A 27,253-nucleotide genomic window follows, 5' to 3' on the forward strand; every position below is an offset into this window, starting at 1 on the left:
TACAGTTAAAATGTTTAAAACACATCTGGATAGGTTCATGAATTAGAAAGGTTTGGAGGGAAATGGGCCAAATGCAGGCAGGTGGGACTAGTTTAGTTTGAGAAGTTGTTTGGCATAGACTGGTTGAACTGAAGGGTCCGTTTCCATACTGTATGACAATGACTCTATATATTCTGAATAGCTGAGATCCAAACATTGCAATACCCCATTAGTCAATGCCTGCCAATTGGATTAAGACCTATTTGGTCCCATTCCATATTTCCTGTCTGTCAATCAATGCCAATGTAATACCCCCATCCTATGACCTTATCAAAAGTTTTCAGAAACTCTAAATACTCCATACCCGCTGGTTCTCCCAGCTCTATTCTCCCAGTTACAAAAACACTGGAGTCGATTTGTTAGCCTTTCATAAACCCATGTTGGCTATTAATACTTCCCAAATGTTCTGACATCACAGCTTTTATAACAAACCCTAGCATTGTCCCTATTGCTGATGTTAGGCTAACTGCACTGCAATGCTGTTTTATTTCCACTCCGTCCTTTTGTAAATAAAGGGGCTATATTTGCCATCTTTCAATTTGTTGGAACTGCCCCAGAATCTGTACTCTGGGAAATACATCATCAGGATTTGTCAGCCTTTAATCCCATTAATTTCTCCAGCATCATTTACGAAGACCAATTTCATTTCAAATCTATGCTCTCAATAGACCATTGGTTCTGGGGGGTGTTATCTATACCGTACTTTGTGAAGATCGATCTAAAGTATGCATTCAATCCTCTCTCTACTTCTTCGATTCCAAATTATAATGTTATATATAGTCATTTGAATGTCTCTTGCAATTTTACTCATACTCTAATTCAACCTTTTTGATCAATATTTTTATCCTCTTTTACCGAATTCTAAAATACTCCTAGTCCTCAAGCTTGTTGCTTTTCCTGCAATTTTATACATCTCCACTTTGGAATTAAAGCTATCCCTAATTTATTTTGTAAGTCATGATTGAGCCACCTTTCCTCTTTCCTTTTTTTGTCAAGACAGCAATATTGTCATTCATTCATGTTCTTCAAATATGAACCATTGCCTATCGACTGACAACTTCTTTAGTAAGGTTCCCAATCCATCCTTGCCAATTCACACCTCATAACCTCACAGTCCCCTTTATTTACATTCAAGACCCTTGTTTCAGATTCAATGTCATTCTCATTTTTAATGAAGAAGTCTATCATATTCTGATCATTTTTTCCTAATGGACTCCAAACAACAAGATTGTTATTCATTTCTCATTGCAGAGTACCCATCCTTGAATAGCCTGTTCTCTGGATAGTTCCTCAAGGTATTGGTCTAAACAAAACACTTTATACGCACTCCAGGAAATCTGGCTGAGCGTCCCATACACCTTTTTTAAGATGGTACATAAGGAAAAATATCCAGATCTGGATTTTCTCTTTTGTTTCTGTTTCTTTTATTTCTCCTGTTGTTGTCTTTTGTAACCAAGGTGATGCCAGAGAATGGTGACTATATATACTTTTTACAGTATTCTTGTATTCCTACACTTCAGTACATGACAATAAAATCTAATTCTAATCTTCCTCCACAATACCATCAGTTTAGCCTGTCTAATCTATTTGCACATTAAAATTATCCACAATTACAGTTTCACTCTTATTGTATGCATCTCTGATTTCTTGTTTAATGTGTTCTCTCCTATTCACTACTGCTTGGGACCCCAAAGACAACTCCTAAAAACATTTTCTGCCCCTTGGTGTTTCTGATCTTCACCCTAACTGATTTCACATGGTTTTCCAAACCAATATCATTCTATACTATTGTAAAATGAAGAACTGCAGATACTGGAGATCAGAAACAAAAAAAAACAGGAAATGAAATGGCAAAAACTCAGCAGGTTCGGTAGCATCTGTGGGAAGAAAGCAAAGTTGATGTTTCGAGTCCAGTTCTGATGAAGACACGCTGGACTCAAAATGTGACCTCTGCTTCTGCCAGACCTGCTGAGTTTCACCAAGGTTTTTGTTTCCTTCCTATTGTATTGATTACTCCTTTACTAACAATGCTATCCCACCTTCTTATCATTTTTGTCTGTCCTTCCTAGATAATGAATGCACCTGGATGTTCAGTCCTCATCCTTGGTAACCCTGCAGCTACGTCTTTGTAATTGCAACTGTATCATAACTGTTAATTCATCTATTCTTATTGTGAATGATCCATGCATTAAGATACACACAGTCTTTAGACTTGTCTTTTTAACCTTGTTAGTCGTCATCTTAACTTCATTTACACTGTCGACTCATTTATTTACCACCTTGTGGTTTTTTTTATATGCCTCCCATTTTTGCTCATCTTTCTGCTTTTGTTTCAATCCTTGCGTCTCGGTCTTGATCTCTGTCTCCCTGCTCAGGTTCCCAGTCTCCTGATATTCCAGTTTAAACCTTTCCCACAGCGCTAACAAAAAACTCAAGATCTAAGGGATCTGGGAGCTGTGCAGGAAAATGACAGAGGTTGCTCCTCAATTTGATTAGTAGGAAACAAAAACAAATTGCTGGAAAAGTTCGGCAGGTCTGGCAGCATCTGTGGAGAGAAATCAGAGTTAATGTTTTTGGGTCGGATGCTACCAGAACTGTTGAGCTTTTCCAGTAATTTCCATTTTTGTTACTGATTTTCAGCATCCACATATCTTTCAGATTCTATCTAGAACAGTAGGGCAGGTTCATAAGGACATAGACAACAAGGTGCAGGGCTGGATGAACACAGCAGGCCAAGCAGCATCATAGGAGCAGAAAGGCTGACGTTTCGGGCTAGACCCTTCACCATAAACCTTAATTCCTTAACTGTTCAAAAACATTATGTAACTTTGGTTTTAAAACCATTCAATGAGGAAGTTTCAACTACTTCACTGGACAGGGAATTCCACAGATTCACAACCCTTGGGTGAAGAAGTTCCTCTTCAACTCAGTCCTAAATCTGCTCCCCCTAAGTTTGAGGCTATGTCCTCCTGTTCTAGTTTCACCTGCCAGTGGAAACATCCTCACTGCTTCTATCTTATCAATCGCCTTTATAATTTTATATGTTTCTAAGATCTCCTCTCACTCTTCTAAATTCCAATGAATAAATCCCAGCGTACTCAGTTTCTCCTCACAGGTCCACACTCTCAACTCCAGAATCAACCTAGTGAATCTCCCCTCCAGCGCCAGTCCATCCTTTCTCAAGTAAGGAGACCAAAACTGTACACAGTACTCCAGGTGTGGCCCTACCAGCAGCCAACACAGCTGCAGCGTAACCTCCCTGTTTTTAAACTCCATCCCTCTAGCAATGAAGGACAAGATTCCATTTGTTACCTTAATTACCTGTTGTACCTGCAAACCAACCTTCTGTGATTCATGCACAAGAACACCCAGGTCCCTCTGCACAGCAATTTTTTACCTTTCGAATAATAGTCCCTTTGACTGTTATTCCTACCGAATGGATGACTTCACATTTATCAACATTGTACTCCATCTGCCAGATCTTTGCCCACTCACTTAACCTTTTTTTTAAAATTTAAATTCATTCACGGGATGAGGGTATTGTTGGCTAGGCAGCATTTATTGCCCATCCCTAATTGCCCAAAAGGCAGTTCAGAGTCAACCACAGTTCTGAGGGTCTGCAGGCCAGGCCAGGCAGTTTCCGTCCCTAAAGGACATTCGTGAACCAGATGGGTTTTCCAACAATCAAAATGGATTCACAGTCATTATTTGGACTCTTAATTCCAGATATTTATGGAATTCAATCCCACCATCTGCCATGGTGGGATTTGAACCTGGGTCTCTAGAATGTTATCTGGGTCTCTGTATTAACAATATACTGACAATACCACTAGGCCATTGCCTCTATATTCATCTGCAAACTTTCCAGAGTCTTCTGCACACTTTGCTCCACCACTCATCTTAGTGTCATCCACAAACTTTTACATACTACACATGGTCCCCAACTCCAAATCATCCACAAATTGTAAACAATTGCAGTCCCAACAATGATCCCTAAGGCACACCACTAGCCACTGATTGCTTTTCTGGTTGGCAGTCATTTATTCCCACTCTCTGCTTTGTGTTCGTTAACTCAAACCTCTACCCAACCTAAGGGCTGAAGGGATTTTTCAAACATTCCTTCGATCCTGGTTTCTTCTTTCTGTTTTACATTAGACTTAGGAGCATTAGTAGGCCATTTTTCACTCAGTAAGATCATCAATCTAGTTATGGTCACAACGCATCTGATGCCCCATGACTCCCACATTAACCATGAATCAATTGATCTATACCTTAAATATATTCAATGACCTTCCACTGATCCCTGAGGAAGACAGCTTTATTGGCTCATGATCTTCAAAGGAAACATATTCTCAATCATCTTAAATGGAAAGCCCCATTATTTCACACTCTGTCCCCTAGTTCTAGATTCCCCCCATAAAGGGGAAATATCCTTTCAATATGCACCCTGTCAAGCCCGCTCAGGGTCTTAAATGATTCAATAAGATCACATCTTATTCTTTAAAACTCCACTGGAGACAGTCCCAGCCCGTACACTTCCTCATCAAATAACGTTCCCTCCTCAATCCCCTCCTGTACACACTGCTCCATACATGGCCTCACCAATACTCTGTACAACTGTTGCAAAACATCACTACTTTTACAACCCATTGCCCTTGCAATAAATTATAACATTTCCTTTGCCTTCCTAATCGCTTAATGTACCTAGATATGTTCTTTTTTGAGATTCATATACCAGGACACCCAGATCCCTCTGCACCTCAGTTCTATAATCTCTTGCCATTTTGATAATATGCTGCTTATTTCTGCACAGTGGAGTTCAAAAAACAAGATCAATGTTTGCTATGTTAAGCACTATCGATGTGAAAACTGTGACCTCCTCACAAGGTTCTCAACTCCCTGTGGGACCATAGGTTGATGATACCATTCAACTCACAGGACTTGTATATTAGCAAGTACTTCCTGGTGATGGCTAACAACAACAGACACAGGTGTGGAAATAGATACATTTACTTCACCAGATGATGCCATCCCAAAGCTAGACAAGAATTTTACTTTGGTTGGAGCTTGCAAACTATCTGGGGTTCCTTCATCAGGAAAACACAGCCTGTTGACCAATTAGTGGAAAGTCCCCAGGTACATACCTTTCCGCACACCATTTCCTGGGCTAGCCTACAGGGCCAATCATCAACAACACTTAGAACACAGAACAGTACAGGCCCTTCAGCCTGTCGTGCCAACCTATTATCCTACTCAGATCAAACTATCCTGCATACCCTACATTTTACTATCCTCCATGTGCCTATCCAAGAGTTGCTTAAAAGTCTCTAAAGTATCTGAGGAAGGGTCACCGGACCCAAAACGTTCGTTAACTGTTTTCTCCTCCACAGATGCTGCCAGACCTGCTGAGCTTTTCCAGCAACTTTGTTTTTTATTCTGAAGTATCTGACTCCACTACCACTGCCGGCAGCACATTCCACACGCCCACCACTCTGTGTAACGAACTTACCTCTGACATCTCCCCTATACCTCCCTCCAATCACCTTTTAAATTATGCTCCCTCGTAATAGTCATTTCTGCCCTGGGAAAAAGTCTCTGGCTATCCACTCTATCTATGCCTCTCATCATCTTGTACACCTCTATCAAGTCACGTCTTGTCCTTCTTCGTTCCAATGAAAAAAGCCCTAGCTCCCTCAACCTTTCCTCATAAGACCTGCCCTCCAGTCCAGGCAGCATCCTGGTAAATCTCCTGTGCACCCTTTCTAAAGCTTCCACATCTTTCCTATGATGAGGCGACCAGAACTGAACACACTATTCCAAGTGCACAATATTCCAACACTTGCACAATAGAACAGGGAAGGATGGGATGACAGTAAATATAGGACAGAAAATTAAATTCAGAGTGACACCATTAAAGTCTGGGGATGAAATACTTGCAATGAACTTGTTGGAAAGCAAATGGTCCCCTAATCACGTCCAAGCATTATTTGTTATGACCAACTCAACAAGACTGTCTGTGTGGAGTTTGCGCGTTCTCCCCATGCCTGCACAGCTTTCCTTCAGGTGCTCCGGTTTCCTCCCACAGTCCAAAAGTGTGCAGGTTATTAGGATTGGCCATGGGAAACTGCCCATAGAGACCAGGGATAGCATCATAGAGACGTACAACACAAACAGATCCTTCAGTCCATACCAACCAGATATTCTAAATTAATCTAGTCCCACTGATGTGCATGTTAGGTGGGTTAGGCATGATAAACGTTAGGATAACGTGATAGGGTGGGGGCCTGGACTTGGGGGAATGCCATTCAGAGGGTCGGTGCAGACTCTATGGGCCAAATGGCCTCTTTCTGCACTGTAGGGATTCTGTAATTCAAAGATCAATGATCAGTGCTAAGTGCAATTTGCAAATCATCATGAGATGCATCAGAATCCCCTGTTCACATATCACATCTGATCCAGACAGACATCGCAGGGAGATGAACATGAATTAGCTGGGACCACACCAGAGGTCAGATGATATCCCACTCATTAGAGATTGTGTGCACCATACTTAGATAATTTTGCTTCTCATTGAATTGTTTTCTATTGGTGAACATGCCTTTCAACTCATTGGATATGACTGACTACATTGTTAAAGCAATACAATATTTACATATGTAAGTGTTACTGGTGAAGGTGAAAGTTCAAGTTACACAAGTTTATCATTTACACCTTTGGAAACAATCACACCATGACTCCCATTTACCATGGAGAGGAAGGATATAGTGTATTGAAAGAATTGCACTGGGCATTTTGCCCACTTAAGGCAACCGTCAATCTCCTGTACCGCAGAGAGAGAGCCTCTATAGAGAATTCAGGAATCATTGGTGCATGGAGTTCCAATTCTGAGAACCTCTTGTTGTTTCTTCCTATGAATGTCATACAGACGGAAATCAATAAATGGCAAAATGGCTCTCAAAGGCTGGAGTAAAACACAACAAAGGTCGTCCACAGTTTTGTTGCCTCAGAGTTGGATGGTGCTCACATAAGGATGACATTCCTCCAGGAATAGTCTGGTCTCACCTGAATTGGAGCTGAGCCCCCTAGTGCACTGCTACCAGCAAAACCCAGGGACAAAAACCGCAGGGTGCCATTTTTAAGAAAAATATTTTCACCATCATTTTTGAAGTTGTCCTTTAAGCAAAATGTGAGACAACAACAAAGACGAGCGAGTTGCAGGTCAAGGTCATATCATGGGATCTCCAGGAGTACGTGAAGAACCACAGTTGACAATCCCAAGCTCAGCAAGAAACTTGCTGTTGATTGATCTTAAGGGGGAGGTGGTAATGAGCTGGTAACATCACTAGCCAGAAATCTGGAACCTCAGGATAATGGTCTGGGAACATGACTTTGAATCACATCATGGTAGATGGCAAAATTTAAACTCAAAAAAAAAACCTGGAGCAACCACTTACCTCCCATTGATTGCTGTACCTGTACACTCATGGAGGGAAGTCTCTCATCTTTACCTGGTCTGTGGGACTCCAGAGATATGAGGCTGACCATTAACAGTATCTGGGCAATAAAAGTTTGCCTACCTAGAATTTCACACATCACACGAATAATAAAATGACCCATTGTGAACTGAAAGATATGAACTGAAAGAAACACTGTGTGCACCTCTGAACATTTTGCCAGCAAGTAGAACAGGTTGTTTTTCTTTTCCATATACACACCCACACACACACACATACATATATATACAATATATATTTAGATGTAATTTTACAGACCCACAAAAAAATGTAAACTGAACATTACAACCAGCCAACTTGAAATGGATGGGAAAACAAGGAAAGGAACCAAATTCCACAAATCTCGCCACAGGAAGCAAGGATCTATTCAACTGGCAAACAGCAGGCATTACAGAGGTCCCTGCAATTGTAGTCCACTTCATTCCCAAGGACCTGCCATACTTTGTGCTTGACTCAATCCGGAACAGATGCAGAGAGGCTGGTTGCCAGAGAATATACTTGAGGGGCGGAGGGGGGGGCTTTTTTTGTTTTACCCTCTTCTTTCACGTGCACAGCACTATTGAGGCCCTGCCCCCATACCCTTAAGCAGCCCCTCCTTCGTGCCTCCTCCCTCCCCCACCTAGCCCCCCTGCCCCACCCCCCAAAACACAGTTCAGTATTGCCACGACGACAGCTTAGTTCAGAGTGGTACCCCAGTCCACGTTCTCCATGTCTCAAACAAAGGGGGACATCAGGGGGTGGGGAGTAGAGGGAGGCAGAGTTGGGTCGGTGGGACAGGATGTTGGGCAGCGTGGGGTTGGGTCAGGGGGAAGGGGTGACGGTGAGCAATGGGGCTGTTCCCGAAACCAGACGTCTCAAAGTCAAGGGGGTGTGTGTCTGGGTGGAGGAAGAAGTTGGGGGATGGTGGTGATGAGGAGTCACGGCCCACCGGTGCCTCTCAGTCGATCCGCGTCTTCGTCCTGCTACGGCCCAGGGGGCTGACATCATCTGCAAAGCCTTCAAACCCGCTCTCAGAGCACAGCGAGCCGTTGTCAGAGTTGGACACACCGTTGTTGATCTCTGCAACACAAGGAGAGACAGGAGGTTAGTGTCAGCCCATCACTCAGCTTACTTAGGCAATCAGGACGGTCAACAAATACTGGCCCCTCATGTCCCATAAAATGATCAGAAGTTCCTTCTAACCTCAACATATGTGCCAAGGTTTCTCTCCAATTCATTGATACTCATCCATCATAAAGAGGACAGAGTTCCATTTGCTCACCAGTCAATCGGGCACCATGGTACCATTGTGTCTGTACTTCTCACCAGGGAACTCCAGGTTCAAATCTTATCTGCTTCAAATGTGCATGATAATACTCTGAACAAGCTGTTTGAAAATATCTATACTCAGCAATCATTGGGTAAAGACTAATCCTAGCTTAAATCCCTTTTATAGTTTTATAGGCCTGTTAGGATCTGGAAGGCACTGCCTGGAGCAAGGTTCAGTTGAGGCATTCAATCAGCTTTGAATGATTATTTGGATAGAAATGGTGTGCAGGGATATGGGGAAAAAGGCAGGAGATTGGCATAGGGGATTGATGTTCATTTGAAGACCTGGTGCAGGCATGATGGGCGAAATGGCCTCCTCCTGTACCGTAACAATTCTATAACCTCGATCAGGTCTCCGAACGTGCTCTTTGTCAGAGAAAAGAGGTTCAACTTGTTCAATTTTTCCTCTCAAGACATTTTCCTCCATCTCTTCCTCACATTCTCCAATACTTCTGTTTGTTCTGGAGATCACAATTGCATACAGCACTATCACTAGAACCTCATCAAAAACTTAGCAAGAATGTAATACTATCTCCCTAATTGTGTGTCAGTTTTGTTCGAAATAAAAATTCATCCATTACCATAACCTTATCAACCTGTGTTAGTCATTGTTCGTGGTTTAAGTATCCACTCTCCGATTTCAGTTCCTTTGTCTAATATAGATTCAAATCTTCCGAGAAATAACTTAAGACATCAATCTTCCTCATAAAATAAAGAGTGGCAAGAGGTGCTAAATGGAGTTCTATTTGCTGTGTACCCACCCACCCTATAACCTGTTCCTCTTTCAGCTCTTAATATGAGTCAACACCATACTGGTTAATTATACCTGCATAACAACCATCAGTTTGGATTTGGTGGGTTGCCTCAGAGACAGATACTTTTCTCTCATGCTCACTTTACCTTTGATTCAAGGCTAGGTTACCCATTGAGGTTATCCTGTATATTGGGCCAACCTTCTACCCCTTTAGCTCCTCCCACCCTTTTGGTACCATCAGCAAATTGCAATATCATGCTTCCAACTGAAATTCACTTCTCGTCAGTTGGAAGATCTCTCAGTTTTTGACTTTACAAAATTTGTTTATTGGATGTGGGAATCACTGCCTGGGCAAGTATTTATTGCCCGTCCCTAGTTGCCCTTAAGAAAAAGTGGTGGTGAGCTGCCTTCTTGAACTACTGTAGTCCATGTGCTGTAGGTAGACCCATATTAAGGGGAACTTGCAGGGGGTGGTATTCCCGTGTATCTGCTGCCCTTGTCCTTCTAGATGGAAGTGGTTGTGGGTTTGGAAGGTGCTGTCAAAGAAGCTTTGCTGGATTTCTGAAGTGCATCTTGTAGATAGAAGCAGCAGTGTGTACTAAGTGTCGGTGGTGGAGGGATGTGGTGCCAGTCAAGTGGGCTGCTTTGTCCTGGGGATGGGGTCAAGTTTCTTGAATGCTGTTGCCTCATCCAGGCAAGTGGGGGCTATTCCTTCACACTCCTGACTGTGCCTTGTCGATGATGGACAAGAACTGGGGAGACACGAGGTGAATTACTCGCTGCAGTATTCCTAGCCTCTGACCTTCCCTTGTAGCCACTGTGTTTATGTGGTAAGTCCAGTTCAGTTCCTGGTCAATGGTAACCCCATTGACGTTAGTAGTGGCAGATGCAGTAATGGTCGCCTGATTGAATATCACAGGACGATGGTGAGAAACCCTCTTATTGGAGAGGGTCATTGTCTGGCATTTGCATGGCACAAATATTATTTCTATTTAATGTAGAGCCTTCTCCACCATTCAATCAGATTATGGCTGATCTGGTGGAGGAGACAGGGGGCCAGCTGGGAGCACTTTTGCCTCTGAACGTTCAAGCCCTGACACTGGAATGCAGTACTGATGGAGTGCTGTCCTCGCAGAATGAGTGGCTATCATCCTGATGAAACCTAACATTCTGCCCGCTCCTGTGTTTGCTATAGATTTTATAGAATTCATGCCAAGAATCAGATGAGTCCTCCCCCAGCATCCAGGTACTGAAGCAGAGTGATATTTTACTCAAAACATTCTCTCTCCACAGATGCTGCCAGACCTACTGAGTTTCTCCAGCTTTCTGCATTTTTATTTCTGCCCAATACTTATCCCTTAACAAACATTACTAACAGAACAGATAATCACATTCTGCACAGCAAACTCCAACAAAAAGCAATGTGGTGGCTCAAATTCCGACATTATTACAGCGAATAAGTTTCAAAAGTACTACATTTGCTGTAAAAATTTTGGTATTTACGGGGTGCTACATAAATACAACTTCTTGCAGCCAAGTGAACCAACCAGCTGACTATAGCCAACTGAGCTAACCAACCCTTCTGAGGTATGTAGAAGCCACTGGACAATCCAGGAACTCTCCCTAGACTTGCGTGGCCTAATGGTTCTCTATCGATGAGTATTCCAGTGACTAACCTCTCGCGTTCATGAATCATTCTTTGCTTTCTTGATTCCACACCTGTATAAGGATGGCTAGTGAATGTCCCAATCCCAACAAAAACAACTTGTATTTAGATACAGGGTCTAGGCCTGAAACGTCAGCTTTCCTGCTCCTCTGATGCTGCTTGGCCTGCTGTGTTCATCCAGCTCCACACCATGTTATCTCTGCATTTAGATATCTCTACTATCATAGTAATGTGAGCAATGCAAGGGGTTTTTCAGAATGGTGGTCAAAGAGGTAAAGGTTAAGCATCAAAGAAGGTGTGTGTGGTAGAGAGGTTCCACGAAGAATACTAGAGCTTGGGACAAAAAGCAAGAGACCCGCAGATGCTGCAAATCTGAAATAAAAATGGAAAACGTGCCAAATGTAGTTTTGCAACCGTGCCAACCACAGAGATAGAAACAGAGCTAATGGCCAGTGTTTAACACAGGTGGAGAGGGACCTGACCCTTCACTGACCAGTCAGTAAGAGGAGACTTGGTGGGGTGCAATGGCCTAGTGGTATTGTCATTAGACTATTAATCCAAAGACCCCAGTAATGTCCCCAGTAATGGTTTGAATCCCCCCATGGCAGACAGTGGAATTTGAATTCAATGAAAAAAGAAAATCTTGAATTAAGAGTCTAATGATGACCATGTAGATTGTCAAGGAAAGACCCATCTGGTTCACTAATGTCCTTTAGGGAGGGAAACTGCCATCCTTACCTGGTCTGGCCTACATGTGACTCCAGACCCACAGCAATGTGGTTGGCTCTTAAACTATCCTCTGGGCAATAAACGCTGGCCTGGCCAGTGATGTCCCCATCCCATTAATGAGGTTTTTAAAAATCCACCTCAGTTTAGGAAGATGCTCAGTGTTATGGGTCTCTCAGGCCCTTGCAGCCAATATCCAGGAGCCCTGGAAGAAGGGGTTTGCCAACCATAGGCCAGAGGCTCAAACTGAATGGCAGCACCACTTGATGACCTGACCCTGGGCAGAGGACCATTCCTGGATTGCCAGGCCACAGGTGAGTGATGGTTGCTGGGTGGTAGTGGGGGAAGGAGTTGGGGGCGCTACAGTAATGGAGGATGCACTCCCTTCTCAAAACAGATGCCCTGACCCCTGCTGGCCATGCCTTCTGCTGCAAGCCCCGGCTCCTCCTCCTTTACGACCCGGCTTAATGCCCACTTCTTTGACCAAGCATTTGGTTACTTTTAATCTAATGCCTCCTTCTATGGCTCAGGATCAAATTTTGTCTGATGGTGGCGTGGGACATTTTGCAATCATAAAGGTGCTATCTAAATGCAAGTTGCTTTTCTTCCTTTCTGCAAAGCATGGAACTTAACCTTGCAATGAATATGATTGCTGTGTTATACTGGGTGATACATTACACAAGGTGGAGTATTGACAGGATATTGGGACAACTCACCTTCAAGCCAAGCCATCTGATCTCTGCCGCCCACCTCACCAACATTCAGGTCTCCTGTTTCTCACCCTATCGCAATATTCCTAGATTTTCTCAATACCTCCAAAAGATATGTCAACCTCTTCCTCGAATATATTCAGTGAGCATCCAGAGCTCTCTGAAGGATAGAATTCCAAAGTTTTGAAGTGAAGGCATTTCCCCAAACTCCACTCATAAATCACTGATGTTTTACATGGAACAGTACAGCACAGTACAGGCCCTTCAGCCTACGATGTTGTGCCAACCTATTATCCTACTAAGATCCATCTCTCCTGCATACCCTACATTTTAGTATCCTCCATGTGCCTATCCAAGCGTTGCTTGAAAGTCTCTAAAGTATCTGACTCCACTACCGCTGCCAGCAGCGCATTCCACATGCCCACCACTGTGTGAAGAACCTACCTCTGACATCTCCCAATCACCTTAAAATTATGCCCCCTCGTAATAGTCATTTCCGCCCTGGGAAAAAGTCTCTGACTATCCACTCTATCTATCTATGCCGCTCATCATCTTGTAAACTTGAGACTATGACTCTTGTTTTCTCCTGAGATTATGACTCTTTGATCTATATCCTCCAGCTGAGGCAAGCAGCCTTGAAGGGCACGTGGTCTTTGGACTCCATTCCAATCCCATAACAAAAACAACCTGAAAATTCTAATTTTGGATCCAAAGGACCTATGTATGGTCTTAACGGTGGCAGCCCTTACCCACAATCCTTAGCATACGTGAAACCACTCTATTTTGAAATGGACCTCATTCAAAGGGCAAGATTTCTAATGACTACGGAACAATTCCCTCAATATTAAACAATCAGCCTACACAACAAGCCTAGCTCTGGTATAAGACTGAAACCCATTACGCTAGAAAGCCAATAAGTACAAACCATCAGCGCCAGGCTCACTGCAATTTTGGATGAATTTTTCTTTAAGTCATTCATGCAATGTGAGTGTCACTGACTTGGGCAGCATTTATTGTCAATCCTAAGTGTCCTTGAAAAGGTGGTAGTGAGCCACCATTCTGAACAGCTGTAGGGACACCCAAATTATCCTCATCTTGTGTCCTATCCTTTCCTACGTGGAGGTTGCATAATCCTATGGAGCAAGGCCTTTCACCAATAATTCTGTAGAAGAAACACAAAGGTTATGGCACAGAAAGAGGCCATTCCGTCCATTGAGAGTGTGTGTGTTGCGCTGAATAAACTAGCCACCCTTTGTGATCCCACTTCCCAGCACCTGCTCTGTAGTCTTGCAGGTTCCAGCTCTTCAGGGACAGATCTGGGCTCCTTTTTGAACGAGTTGGTGGTTTCCACCCCAACCCCCAAACTCGGCAACAAATTCTAGACACCCACCGCCCTCTGGGTGAAAAGGCCATTCCTCATGTCGCCTCTAATCCTTCTATCAATCACCTTCATTCTCTGCCCTCTGGTAACTGACCTCTCCTTTAGGGGAAAACCCCATCCACTCTATCCCTCATTATTTTGTACACCTCAATTAAAGTCAGCCCTCAGCTTCCTTTGGTCTAAGGAAAATAATGCAAGCCTGTCCAATCTCTCCTCATAGCTGCAGTTTTCAAGCCTCGGTAACATTCCGGTATATCCCGTGTGCTCTATCTCGAGCAATTGTATATTTCCTATCATGTGGTGACCACAAAACTGTACATAAAACTTCAGCTACCCTTTCGGGAATGATATCTGCTGATCTGGGCTTACATGTGACTCCACACCCACAGCAATGTGGTTGTCTCTTAACCACCCTCTGAAATGTCCCAAGTGAGTTTGAGGGAGAAATGAGGGACAAGCAACAAATGCTGACCTTTCAGAGTGACACCCAAACCCCATGAAAGAACAAAGAAAGCTCTCGCACTCACACGCGGGCGCTCTGTAAGCTGTCTCACGGCTAAGGAAATAGTCATTCTCACCTTGATCACTTAAAGATGCAAGCAGGGTTGCATCGTACCTGCAAAAATGAGTTTCTCTTTCATTATGTTTACATCCTTGCTCGATCTGCGGACTGCTGCACTCAGCATAATCTGTTCCGGGTTATAGGTCCTCATGCTACCCAGTCGCCATCTGCAATGTGGAAGAACAGTTTTTATTAAAAAGCAATACACTCTCCCATGCCAGTGCTTATTTTGGTAATGTTGAGGAAACCTGACTAACAATCTCAATTGCAGAGTTTGGCCGCCAGCTCCCCCCCGACCCCTCCCCGAGGGGAATGGGCAAGGGAAGGAGGTGGTTCAGTCTAACTTTAACCCCTCTCTGAGTCTCCACAGAACAACCGATCTTGGGTTTGCTCGATTGTGGTGTTGTGTCCAGAAAGGCCGACCAAAATCAGGAGCTCAAAAGGTTCTGAGGAAGGGTCATGCAATCCGAAATGTTATGTCTGATTTCTCTCCGCAGATGCTGCCAGACCTGCTGAGCTTTTCCAGCTACTTCTGCTTTTGTTGCCAAAAATCAGGAGTTCACCACAAAGTTACAGCAGGGAATCTGGTCTCATCCATTGATGAGAGGGGAACCCAGCCTACCATCAAACTAGGAAGCTAAAGCTCCTCCTAGGCCTCACCTAGGTTTGCAATAATGTAAGAAAAACTCACTGAAATCACTTCAGCGACTGGCATCCCATCACCAATTTATTTACAAATGCATAGCCTTTGACAACAGCGCTGACTCGCACTGAGTCAGGCTTTCCAGGGGTTCAATAGCCCTGATGTTTGCCCTTTTACGTCAGCCAAGGCTCCCTGATTGGGCCAGATTAACAGCCCCAATCAGGGAACTCATTCTACGAGGTCCAGCTTGCTGAGCTCATGACAATGACTACACTCTCAAAGTGAAAAATACCTTAGGACAGAAAAACATGCACATTTCACTCTAAGAATTAAATTACCATCTTCATCATATTTATATAGCACATTTAATATAGCGAAATGTGAACATTGCTGAAATAAAGGCATGTTTTTCTCAAAGCTTTTCACCTTCCACTCATCAGGATATTCATAAGAATGCCAATGCAGAGGGGAATGCACTTGAAACTATGTACATTAATATATAGGTTCCTTTGTTCTTTACAGATGGAAAGGATATTCATTCCCACTGCATCTGTTTCAACTCAACAAGACGGGCACAAACATTCTCCAGTGTATTCATTAGGGCAACTGACCAATTGAAGTCAACACGTCTGGTTTAAATTTAAACAAACTTGGCAGACACCATAAGACATAGGAGCAGAATTTGGTTATTGGCCCATCGAGTCTGCTCTACTGTTTAATCATGGCTGATAGGCTTCTTAACCCCATTCTCCTGCCTTTCCCCCGTAGCCCTTGATCCACCTACCAATCAAGAACCAATAGCATTCCAGAATCAGAGATTTCACATTTGAGACAGAGATGAGGAAGAATTTTTTCTGTTAGAGGGCAGCGAATCGGTGGAATTTCTTTTTAAACTCAGAAGGCTCTTGAGGCTGGGTTATTAAGTCCATTCAAGGCTGAGACAGACAGATTTTTTTCTTCAGTAAGGGAATCAAGGGAAAAGGCAGAAGAGTGGAGTTGACGGTTATCAGATCAACTATGATCTCGCTAAATGATGGAGCAGAAATGATGAGTCAGATGGCCTACTTTTGTCTAATGGCAGTTAACCACCTTCTCAGGGGTAACTAGTGATGGGCATAAATGCTGGCCCAGCCAGCAATGCCCACATCCCATAAATGAATTTTAAAAAAAAGTCAATCATCACCTTAATGCTGCATTCTCTACAAATTCCCAACCAAACAGCGCACACTTCTCAGACAGTATAAACGCTGTTAATTGGTATTCTTGCAAAGCGTCCTGATAAGTGGAAGATGAACAGCTCCCATGGCACATACCATTTCTTTTCAGTAGTACTCAAGTTACATAGTACCAAATGACTATTTGTAATGAAATCTCCCAAGACACTTGACAGCGGCACTACAAAACCAAGTAATGCACAGAGTCGCACATGGAGATATTTGACCAAGACCACTGATAGATTTTCCAAAACTGCAAATTTTAAGAAGCATCTCAGAGGAGAGATATGAAGAAGGAATTACAGATCCAAGGGAGCTGAGGGCCCAGCCACCTGGGAGGGGATTAATATCAGGGATGCACAAGACGCTGGAGATAGAGAAACACAAGGAAATGCAGAAGCATTAAAGGGCTTCTGGGCAATAGCAACGTGCCCACACTCAAAAAAACTCCACTTCACTTTGTTCATTAATCAGGATTGTAAAACTGGTTCAGGACAATCAAAATTATACCTTGCACTTCCTTCAGTTTCCAGAAACTGGGCATGTAACATTTAACCAGTATTCCGTTTCTTCTCAGTCACCGTTACTGGGAATGTTTTCCACAATTTAATTTCCCTACTGGTGTCAACTTATTTAAAATTAGAGGGACAGATCACAGAGACTAAGGTCTGGATTGAACCTTGAAAAGTGGTGAGAAGATGCATCCAAAAATTTTTTTTTAAATTTTAAAAATTTGGAACAATGAATCTGGAGTTAAGAGTCGAATGACAAGCTTTAGACCATTGACAGGGACAAACCCATCTGGTTCACATATGTCCTTTAGGGAAGGAAGCTGCTCACTCGAGCAGTCAGGGTCTGGAATGTGCTGTCCGAGAGTGTGGGGTGGGGGGGGAAGCGGAGGCAGGTTCACTCGAGGGGTTAGGGTCTGGAATGTACTGTCTGAGAGTGTGGGGGAAGGCAGGGTCACTCAAGGGGTTAGGGTCTGGAATGTACTGTCTGAGAGTGTGGGGGAGGCAGGGTCACTCGAGGGGTTAGGGTCTGGAATGTACTGTCTGAGAGTATGGGGGCAGGCAGGTTCACTCAAGGCTTTCCATAGGGAATTAGACTGTTACTTGAAAAGAACAATGTGCAGGGGTGTGGGCAGAAGGTGGGAGAATGGCACTTGCTTAGCTGAACAGCCAGTGCAGGCATGATGGGCCTAATGGCCACATGCTGTGCTGCCACTGCCCTACAATTGTCTGGCTGTGGGGTGGGGGTGAGGAGTTGGTGTGCTGTAAAGATTTGGGTGGGCGTGCGGGTGGGGCTGGAAGGTCTTGATGATGAAACCTTCTGGAATTCACCCAAATCAACGATGCCAGGAGCCACGGTTGCTGTGCAACCTGTTGCTAGGAGACACAAGTAGTGAGCTTGGCTGCAGATGGTCTCGTATCCCAAGCCTTCTCCAGGGAGAGAGATAATGGTCCAGCGTCTAGGGAACAAGCTACAAATTCAGAGCTCTTCCTGGGAAATCACGTGAGTTTAGATTCATCCTGGACCTTAAACGCTCCTTTCAGGGGAAAAAGACTTGGCCAACTCGCCAGTACCAAACTGATAAAAGGCACGGTTAAGTACAACACACAGAGAGACCTTACACACACTCTGCAAGAGATAGCAAGAACTGCCGATGCTGGAGTCAGAGATAACACAGTGTGGAGCTGGAGGAACACAGCGGACCAGGCAGCATCAGAGGAGCAGGAAAGCTGACATTTCAGGTCAGGACCCTTCTTCAGAAGACTGCAAGACTGGTTTAGTGATAGCTTTCACAGATACAACACCATTGATGTAACAAAAAGATCCCACTGTTCCATTATCATGCACTGAACCAGGTAGATTAGGTCAAGTTACCATACCTAGATCAAAGAATTCAGTTTTAAGGAGTGGATAATTAGAGGTATGGAGAGATATCGGGTTATCAATGGACAGAATAGGTCTGGGAAGGCAAAGGCACAACCGTCAACAGTGAAGTGTTAAAGTCAGAGAAACCCAATAGTCCAGACACAGGAAGTGCAGGCATCTCACAGCCCGGAAGAGAGCGTAGCAAGAACAAGAGTGGAGGCAATGGATGGGTTGAAACATCAACCATGAGACACAGCAGCAGAAGTAGGCCATTCAGCCCATTAAGTCTGCTCTGCAATTCAATGACTTCATGGCCAATCCAGTAAACTTTAGCTGCATTCAAGAGGAAGTTTGATGCATTCTGGAAGGAATGAATGGAATCTGGAGGGCGAGACTGCAAGATGTAATTGGAATAATTGGAACTAAATGTGATCACCAACACAGAACATTCGGCTCTGTGCTGTAAATTGTATATAAAATAAAGTTTTCATTAGGCCCCAGGGGGTGCTGGCTGTAGAATTTGGCAAACTTCAACAGATACCAGGGCTGGGAATTTTGTGATCCAGCTTGTAGATGGAGATGGTGGAGGTGGGAGGCAAGAGTGGTGGGGGTGGGCGGGGGTTTGCGTAGGAAGGTTACCTGGTGCTATCCTATCGAGCATGGCACCTAACCCACAAAAGGAATGATGGCCCATTCGTTCAGAGGACCAGCAGCTCAACAGTGCCACCAGAAGCAGTGATCACTGCTGGAGCTGCAGCATAGGAACAGCATCCATTGACGAGCATCTGCCCTCAAGATATGTGGGGCAAGTAAGATATGCCCCACCAAGGGGTGGGGGTTATTGATGAGGGCAGGCACCAGAAAGCAGGTTCCCCTGCCCTGACCCCCACCAGAGGGTCTTGACTGCCGACCAGGAATTACTCTCCCAACACGGTACCATGGGATTGGAGGGGAGAAGGGAATAGTGGTTCTGAATTGGCCAGCGTTCCCTCCACTTGCAGGGCATTGGGAATGCCACCCGGCACTTTCCCACACCATTTTGCCAGCCTTCTCGCTTTCCAACCCATCCCCAGGTGACCATACAAATTCCCACCGGGAAGTCCAATGGGCCAGGGATTTTTGGATACGTTCTGGTAACGAGTTGTGGTCCATTTCCCTTCAGTGACACAGTGTCAGCTAGCTCATGGTATCCCTGAGCCTTGGTTCACAGCCGACCAGCTTTGTTCACTTGCAGCTTACTCATCCAATGAGAGAAAACAAGGAAATGGCAAATGGAGAGAGGGCTGCCCCAATCTACTCCAAGTACCCCTGGAGTAACTGAAACAGAGAGATTTAATCTTTTTGATACATACACAAGGATATGAAGTGTTACAGAACCAAGATGAAGTTCAGGTACAACTTGGCAGTAATGTAACTGAAGGCTAGAATGAGTTCAAGAGGCTGAATGGCCTTCTCTGGATCCTAACTGAACATTGGAATGTTTTTATTTCCCTTCTGTGTGCAGTATTCTGAGCATCAAAAGCTACCCCAGTGCAGCAGACACAACACTGAAACTTAGGGTGCTATTACAGGATTACAGGAACAAGCAAACACATTACACTCTTATGTAAAATGCTATTATGGAGATCATCTGCTCTGACGATCAGCTCAGACCGAGAAGGAAAAACACAAATATTGCTGTCCTCAGATCCAGAACATCAATAGACAGTCAATCATTTATCCCCCCGAGAAGGTGGGGGTGAGCTGCCTTCTTGAACGCTGCAGTCCATGTGCTGGAGGTAGACCCACAATGCCCTTAGGGAGGGAATTCCAGGATTTTGACCCAATGACACTGAAGGAATGGCAATATATTTCAAGCCAGGATGGTGTAAATGTGTAAAATGTTGACCAAGCCAGTAAAAGCCAGATCAAATTGGAAAAAAAACTGCAGGTCCATAAATCTCACCCTTCTCCCCACACATACACATACACGCAAATATCTTCTATTATGGAGCAAACCAAGCATGATAGCAGCAATGTCCTGGGATGTTCCATTTGGGATAGATAGGGCCCATCAACACCAATGGGCAAGTTCTAAAGAAGGGTGGCTGGCTCAGAAACATTAACTGTGTTGCTCTCTCCACAGATGGTGCCAGACCTGCTGAGTTTCACTTTTGGTTTTTCTGTTTCAAAGGAGTAAGGGAATCCCTCCAAGTGGAGGTGGGAGCTGCCTGTTAAGTGGGAGAATTGAAAAGGAGCTCTTATTCCCAAAAACCGTTACCTCCCCTTGGCAATCAACAAGACCACAGTGGCATTGGCGGGGAAGGTCAAACAGGAGACGGTGATAGATCCTTGCTCATGAGCTAGGCTCAGGAAGCCTCAACGTCCTCGGTTGTTTCGTTGCTCAACAAGGGAAAATAACGGCGTTCAGGGGGAAACCAGGCAAGATAGTGGAGAAAAGGCCACATTGGCTGAACACACTCAATGGATCGAATGGCCTAATGCCACTCCTGTTCCTTATATTTTTATGGCAGGTGCAGACTCTAGTCTGGTGCTGCTCAGTCCCAGAGTCACTGAATGGTTTTCACCATAACGTAACAGAACTCCATTTGAACTCTACCTCTTAGGGTCTGGGATGCACTGCTTTGAAATGTGGTGAGGGCAGCATTCAAGGAGGACACTGGATGTTTGTTTACATAGAAATGGTGCACAGGGACATAGGGAAAAGGCAAGTAAATGGCTGTAGCTAATAGAAGCAGTGCAGGCACAATGGGCCAAATGTTGTGTCCTGTGATTCTTCCAACGTGAGCAGTGCCCATTAGAACTGGAGTCAGTAACCCCTGCAAGTATACTGCCAGATGACAGGGCATAGTGATCCCTGGAGTGATACAGGAGCAGGGATGTCTCGCAGCAATTGTACAAGGCCTTAGTGAGTCAACACCTGGAGTATTGTGTGCAGTCCTGGGATGGCAGGACCAATAGGGTCAATTGGTACTGAAGGAGGGTCACAGGACCAGAAACGTTAACTCTACTTTCTCTCCACAGACACTGCCAGACCTGCTGAGCTTTTCAGTTTTGCTTCAGTTAGGACGATATTCACCGGAGTTTAGGAGAACGGGTTGGAGAGTCGGAGGAGGGGTGGGTGGCGGGGTGGAGGTGGGTGTGATCTCAGAAACCTATAAAATTCTAACAGGACGAGGCAGGGTAAAATTTAGGAAGGATGTTCCCAATGACCAGGGAGTCACAGTCTAAGAATACAGGATACGCCACTTAGGATTGAGATGAGGGCTCACCCAGAGAAGAGTGCAATTTCACCAGATAGTGGTTGAGGCCAAAACACAACGTTTTCAAGGAGGAGTTAGAGTCCGGGCTAAAAGGATCAAAGGCTATGGGGAGAAAACAGGGACAGGGGACTGAGTTGGATGATCTGCCACAATCATATAGAATGGCCCAGTCCTGTTCCTAAGATTTTTGTTCCTATATTTCCACGTCCTTAAGGGAGAGATTGAGGAAAAGGTTCTCTGCGGTTTAGAAGCATGAAGGGCGATCTGACCGAAATGGATAGTTTTCTCAGTGCCTACATTATCAAGGTTTCAGAAGGTGATTTCCCACTGAACGCCTCTCCTTGGGCTGGAACATCGAGAATTGAGGAGCTTATTCTCAGAATAAGGTGGAGGTCATTTCAGACCAAGATGAGGGGTAATCTCTTCACTCTGAGGGTGGTGAATCTTGGTAGTTCTCTACCCAGAGACTTGAAGATAGTGGCTCATTAAATATGTTCATTGAAAATAACACCATTAATCACAATCTCATGCTGCACATGTCAGAGTGGGGAGAAACCAGATTGGAATGAGGAGCAGGATTCCATACCCGACTCCCAACCATCACAACCTCCCAATCCCTCACCCCCGCAACGCCCCAATACAGAGAAAGATCCCGAGGCCTATTCCCATCCAGCATCTCAGTAGCACAGGCAAGAGTAAGGGAGACAGGCTGCACTCTTAGGCCAGGAGTAAAGGAAGACAACATGAGAGGGAGGAGGTCAGGAGAAGGGAGTCAGTGGGAAGATGAGAGTAGGGTGAAGAGACAGAGGGACAGGACAAGGAGGGGATGATTGAGGGGCCAGGGAAGGAGATCAGGAGCTAGAGGGACATGAGGGGGAGGTGGGGTAGATGGAGGGGCGGAAAGGGGAATGGAATGGAATGGAATGGAATGGAATGGAATGGAATGGATGAGGGAGGGGGAGATAGAGAGGCAGGGGGAATAGAGACTAAAAGGAAGATGTGGTGGTGGAATGGTGAGTGGGATTTGGATGGGGATAGGGAGTGAGGGGTAGGGTTGGAAAGATGAGTAGGGAGTTCTAAGGAAGGGGCAGTAGGGATGGGCTGGGACAGAGCCCAAATTCACACCTTTCTTCACTCTGACTGAGCCTCCCCCTAGTACAGTACAAAGGTCAAACTGGAAGCGATAGCATTACCTGATCAAGTGATAGCTGTGAAATGCCAAAATGCAGCAGAGAGAGGGACAGAGACACGGAGACAGAGACACGAAGACAGAGAGAGAGACAGAGAGAGAGACAGAGAGAGAGGCAGAGAGAGGGACAGAGAGAGAGAGGGAGGGAGGGAAGGGACAGGGGGGAGAAATGGAGAGGAAGAAAAAAAAGCAGAGGAAGGTAAACATCAGTGAAAAGCAGAAAAAAAGGGGTGAAAGACACAATGAAAAGGGTTAATGCAGAGCAGGGGCATCGCTCAATATTTATGACATTTCCTTTGAACAAAATTCAAATCAGCTTTGTTTTTCCCGCATTTCAGACCAGGCCAATCAATCGCATTGTGCAAAAACAGTGATCAGAGAGTAGTTCGTGGATTGAATGATAGCTCTGAGTCTTTCTCAATGTAAAGATGCATTCAAGTACTAAAACTGTTCCATAGCATTGTGCCACCCAAAATACCACCTCAAAATCACGCTCCCCACCCGCCACCGACAACTGAGCCCAGCTCCCCCCAGCTCTGTAACTTCACCTGATTCAGGGTCTCTGGCCTGATATTGGGCGGGGTGGGTCCAGACTGATCCAGGACTTGTGACCAGCTCCCACTCCCTTCTCCAGTTCACCAACGCGAAGAGGAGTAGGGAGTTGACATTCGGAAGTTGAGTTTTAAGGGGCTAAGGGTCTAATAGTTTTCCTTTCCCTACTCTGGCCTTCCCCCATCTCCACCCACCAACAGTCCTCACCATGGCAACGCCATACAAGGCTCTCTCAAAACCCTGAGCCGCAGTGTGCAGGCCCAGTTTGAGACTGGCCCTCCAAAGGACTTGGCCACTAATTTCCCTGGGTGAACACGAGGAGCAAGGCACCTATTGGCATTGTGCCCATCCAATGGGGGAAAAAAAATGACTTGCTAATGCGCATGCAAGAACCAGACACTCCCCGGATCCAGTGGAAATAAACTGGCACTTACCTACCAACCCAGCATGGATGAGAGTGTCTCACCAACCTGGCAGAGAGAGAAATCAAAACAAAACACACTCCCTCCACCCTGATCCCACAGAGAGAACGGACACTTAACCAAGCAACATGGGTAGGGAGGCAATGAGAAAAAGGGCATTTACCCACTAATACAGTAGGGAAAGTAACACTTACACCCACTAATCCAACATGGCATGGACACATCAATCAACAGAGTCAGGAGAAAGCAGGAGGTAATTATCAAAAAAGAAAAAAAATGCACAGCAACTCAATCGAAACTTCACGGAGGGGACGATGGGAAGAGATTACGTCCTGGAGGCTGTCGCTGGTGGAAGATGGAAGGGATTGGGATTGTACATGGTTAGAAATGAACGGGAAGGAGTTTTGGTTTGTTGGAATTCTGTCCAATACAATGGGTCAGAAGAGGTTGAGGTCACGGGAATCAACGATCATGAAAGATTCCTCAATGGTGAGTTACTGATCATGTGCCTTGAGAGAGACTCAACAATATCCTCCTTGAAGTATCTCAGACTGTGCTTTGTAACTTAGGGGGAAGATTGTGCCCCCGTACACACCCGTTCATGGAACCCAACCCCCAAAAGGGCCTGGTGTTTTTCCTCCAGAGATGCCAGGTAGTGCGACAGACGGGAGCAAGGGGTGCTTGGAGGCGGTCCCAGTGGATTTTGATGAACAGGCCTGTAGTCTGCCAGCGGTCAGCCCCTTTGGCCATCAGGAACCAACTCCACACTATTTCGGAGCTCAGAGTCAGCAACATCGGCCTCCAATAACAAGCTGACAACCAAAATATCAAACCACCAACAGCGCTATGATAAGCCAGTGAGCAGGCACACCAACCAGTTCAATACCATAGTGGTGGCTGCTTTATATCCACCAGCGACACCAACCACTGGTCGGTGTCATTAAGGCACATCTGATAAAGTACCCGCTCAGCTGCCATCTTCCTTCTCTCTCTCTCTCTCACACACACCACCCTCCTCATTGTCCCTCACTTAATTTGCAGAAGAGTGAATAGTTTCAGCATTTACTGACAGGATGTGAGCAGCCTTGGCTGGGCCAGTATTAATTGGTCACTCCTAATCACCCCTTGAAAAGGTAGTGGAGAGCTGCCTTCCTGAACTATTGCCACCTACGTGCTATAGGTTAACTCACAATGCCATTAGGGAGGGAATTCCAGGATTTTGACCCAGCGACAGCGAAGGAACGGCAATATATTTCTAAGTCAGAACAGCGAGTGGCTTGGAGGGGAACTTGCAGGAGGTGGTGTTCCCATGTATCTGCTGTCCTTGTCCTTCTAGATGGAAGTGGTCGTGGGTTTGGAAGGTGCTGTCTAAGGATCTTTGGTGAATTTCTGCAGTGCATCTTGTAGATAGTACACACTGCTGCTACTGAGCGTCAGTGGTGGAGGGAGTGGGATGTTTGTGGATTTAGTGCCAATCAAGCGGCTGCTTTGCTCTGGATGGTGTCGAGCTTAGAGCGTTGTTGGAGCTGCATCCAACCAGGCAAGTGGGGAGTATTCCATCACACTCCTGACTTGTACCTTGGAGATGATGCAGTTATTTCAGTCACAGTATTTACACGATTGGTCCAGTTCAGCTTCAAAATTATTTTTCCTCGTAGAATCGAGAGGAGATTTCATCCAAGTGTTTAAAATCGTGAGGGTTCAGGACAGTTGATAGGGAGAAATTGGCCCCATTTGTGAAAGGCTCAAGAACAGAACGTGCAGATTTGGAAAAAGCGGCAAGCGCATCACAAGGGAAAACATTTGCACCAGACAGGGTGCAGAGGAGATTTATGTTGCCTGGGCTGGAGAATTTCAGTTATGGAGAGAGATTGGACAGACCGGGATTGTTTACCTTAGAGCAGAGGAGACTGAGAGGGGTCATGATTAACAGTTATAAAATTTTGAGGGGCATAGAGAGGATAGGCAGGAAGGAAATTTTCTCCTTAATAGAAGGATCAATCACCAGGAACATGGATTTAAGATAAAAGGGACAGAAAAGATGTGGGGAACAACATTTTCACCCAGAGAGTGGTGGGAATTTGGAACTCATTGGCTGTAAGGGTGGGAGAGGCAGGAACCCTCGTAACATTGTAGTAGTATTTGGATGTGCACTTGCGCTGTCAAGGCGTACAAGGCTCTGGGCCTAGTGCTGGAAAATGGGATTACAATGGTAGGCGATTGTTTTTGACCAGTATGGTCTCAATGGGCTGAAGGGCCTTCTTCTGTGGTGTAGAGCTCCAGGACTCTGTTTTCACACAGCAAGTGCTGGATCGTACTGCCTGAGAGTGTGTGGGGGAGGCAGGTTTACTCAATGCTTTCAGGAAGGAATTAGGTAGTTAGTGAAAAAAAGACACAATGTTTACAGTTATGGGGCGAAGGTGGGAGAATGAGACCGTGTGCACTGTTCATTCAGGACAGGCATGATGGGATGAATGGCCACCTTTTGCACTGTAACAATTCCGTGACCTTCCCCCTCTCCTTTGATCCCTCTTTTCAAAATTCTTCCTCACTCACGTCCTCCCTCCTAATGGCTCCCTCAACAGCCACTAAACCTTCGAAAGGAAGGAGTCATGGGGTGAAGGTATCGGAGCCCTTTCTGCACACAGAGAGCTGACTGGAGTCAGGGCAGCACTGACTGCAGTTCCTGGCAAGTCGGGTGACTTTGGACAGCACTTTGGTAACGTGAGGCGATAGCAGGAATGACCCCCACCCCAACCCGGGATCTCGATGGGCTGAATGGCCTACTTCTGCTCTGTACTTTACGGTCGTACCAGTTGGCAGGCTGTGTACCAACATTGTGGGTTACTTACTCTTCCCATTTCCCAGCTCGACGAAAAAGGACACAAACAGGATGTTTCAGCACAGAGATGTAAAAAATAAACTGCCTTGTACCGACTGACAGGCGAGGACGGGGTAGACTTTACTTTCCAAGGCCACATGCATCATGCAAAACAGACCAAAGGAAAATCTCTCGGTTTCACTCACTTCTGCAGGATGAAAATGCCCACCACGATGGTGATCGAAATGATGTCAGAGGTTATCCAAATCATATAGTATTCACCAGGCGACTGTGGAAAGGAAATCAACCCTTTAAATCCACCAGGCCACAGAACGTCAAAGCTTATTGGATACATATTACACAGTAAAATTCATTTTCAAACACTCCCAGGACAGGGACAGCACGGGGTTAAAGAGAGTTAATCTTCCTCTACTCACTTAAACCGAAAGTAAAGCTTCACCTACACTTTTAAACTGAAAGTAAAACTCCCCTGACACCATCCCCATCAAACACTCCCAGGGCAGGGACAACACGGGGTTAGATACAGAGTGAAACTCCCTCTACACTGTCCCCCATCAAACACTCCCAGGGCAGGGACAACACGGGGTTAGATA

At 45.1% G+C, this 27,253-nt stretch overlaps 3 protein-coding genes across 7 annotated transcripts in view; all 3 read right to left on the reverse strand.

Moving 5' to 3' along the window:
- dgat2 (diacylglycerol O-acyltransferase 2) overlaps positions 1 to 27,253 on the reverse strand; it is a 659,593-nt gene that overhangs the window by 298,620 nt on the left and 333,720 nt on the right. The gene's annotated exons all lie outside the window — the stretch shown is intronic.
- The window catches only part of LOC109928510 (kelch-like protein 24), a 393,202-nt gene that overhangs the window by 54,570 nt on the left and 311,379 nt on the right, over positions 1 to 27,253 (reverse strand). The window lies entirely within an intron of this gene.
- The window catches only part of LOC109913774 (glycerophosphodiester phosphodiesterase domain-containing protein 5-like), a 309,738-nt gene continuing 290,657 nt past the window's right edge, over positions 8,173 to 27,253 (reverse strand). The window contains exons 9-11 of one of the 2 annotated variants that reach the window (XM_048598468.1): positions 26,846 to 26,928; positions 14,715 to 14,827; positions 8,173 to 8,612 (exon numbers count right to left, since the gene is read on the reverse strand). In XM_048598468.1, the coding sequence (XP_048454425.1) occupies positions 8,491 to 8,612; positions 14,715 to 14,827; positions 26,846 to 26,928 (318 nt within the window). In that variant the 3' untranslated portion in view covers positions 8,173 to 8,490. Of the gene's footprint in view, positions 8,613 to 14,676; positions 14,828 to 26,845; positions 26,929 to 27,253 lie in introns of both variants that reach the window. The other variant, XM_048598469.1, reaches the window with a different exon arrangement.

Source organism: Rhincodon typus, chromosome 6, assembly GCF_021869965.1.
Source record: "Rhincodon typus isolate 14 chromosome 6, sRhiTyp1.1, whole genome shotgun sequence".
Taxonomy (NCBI): Eukaryota; Metazoa; Chordata; class Chondrichthyes; order Orectolobiformes; family Rhincodontidae; genus Rhincodon; species Rhincodon typus.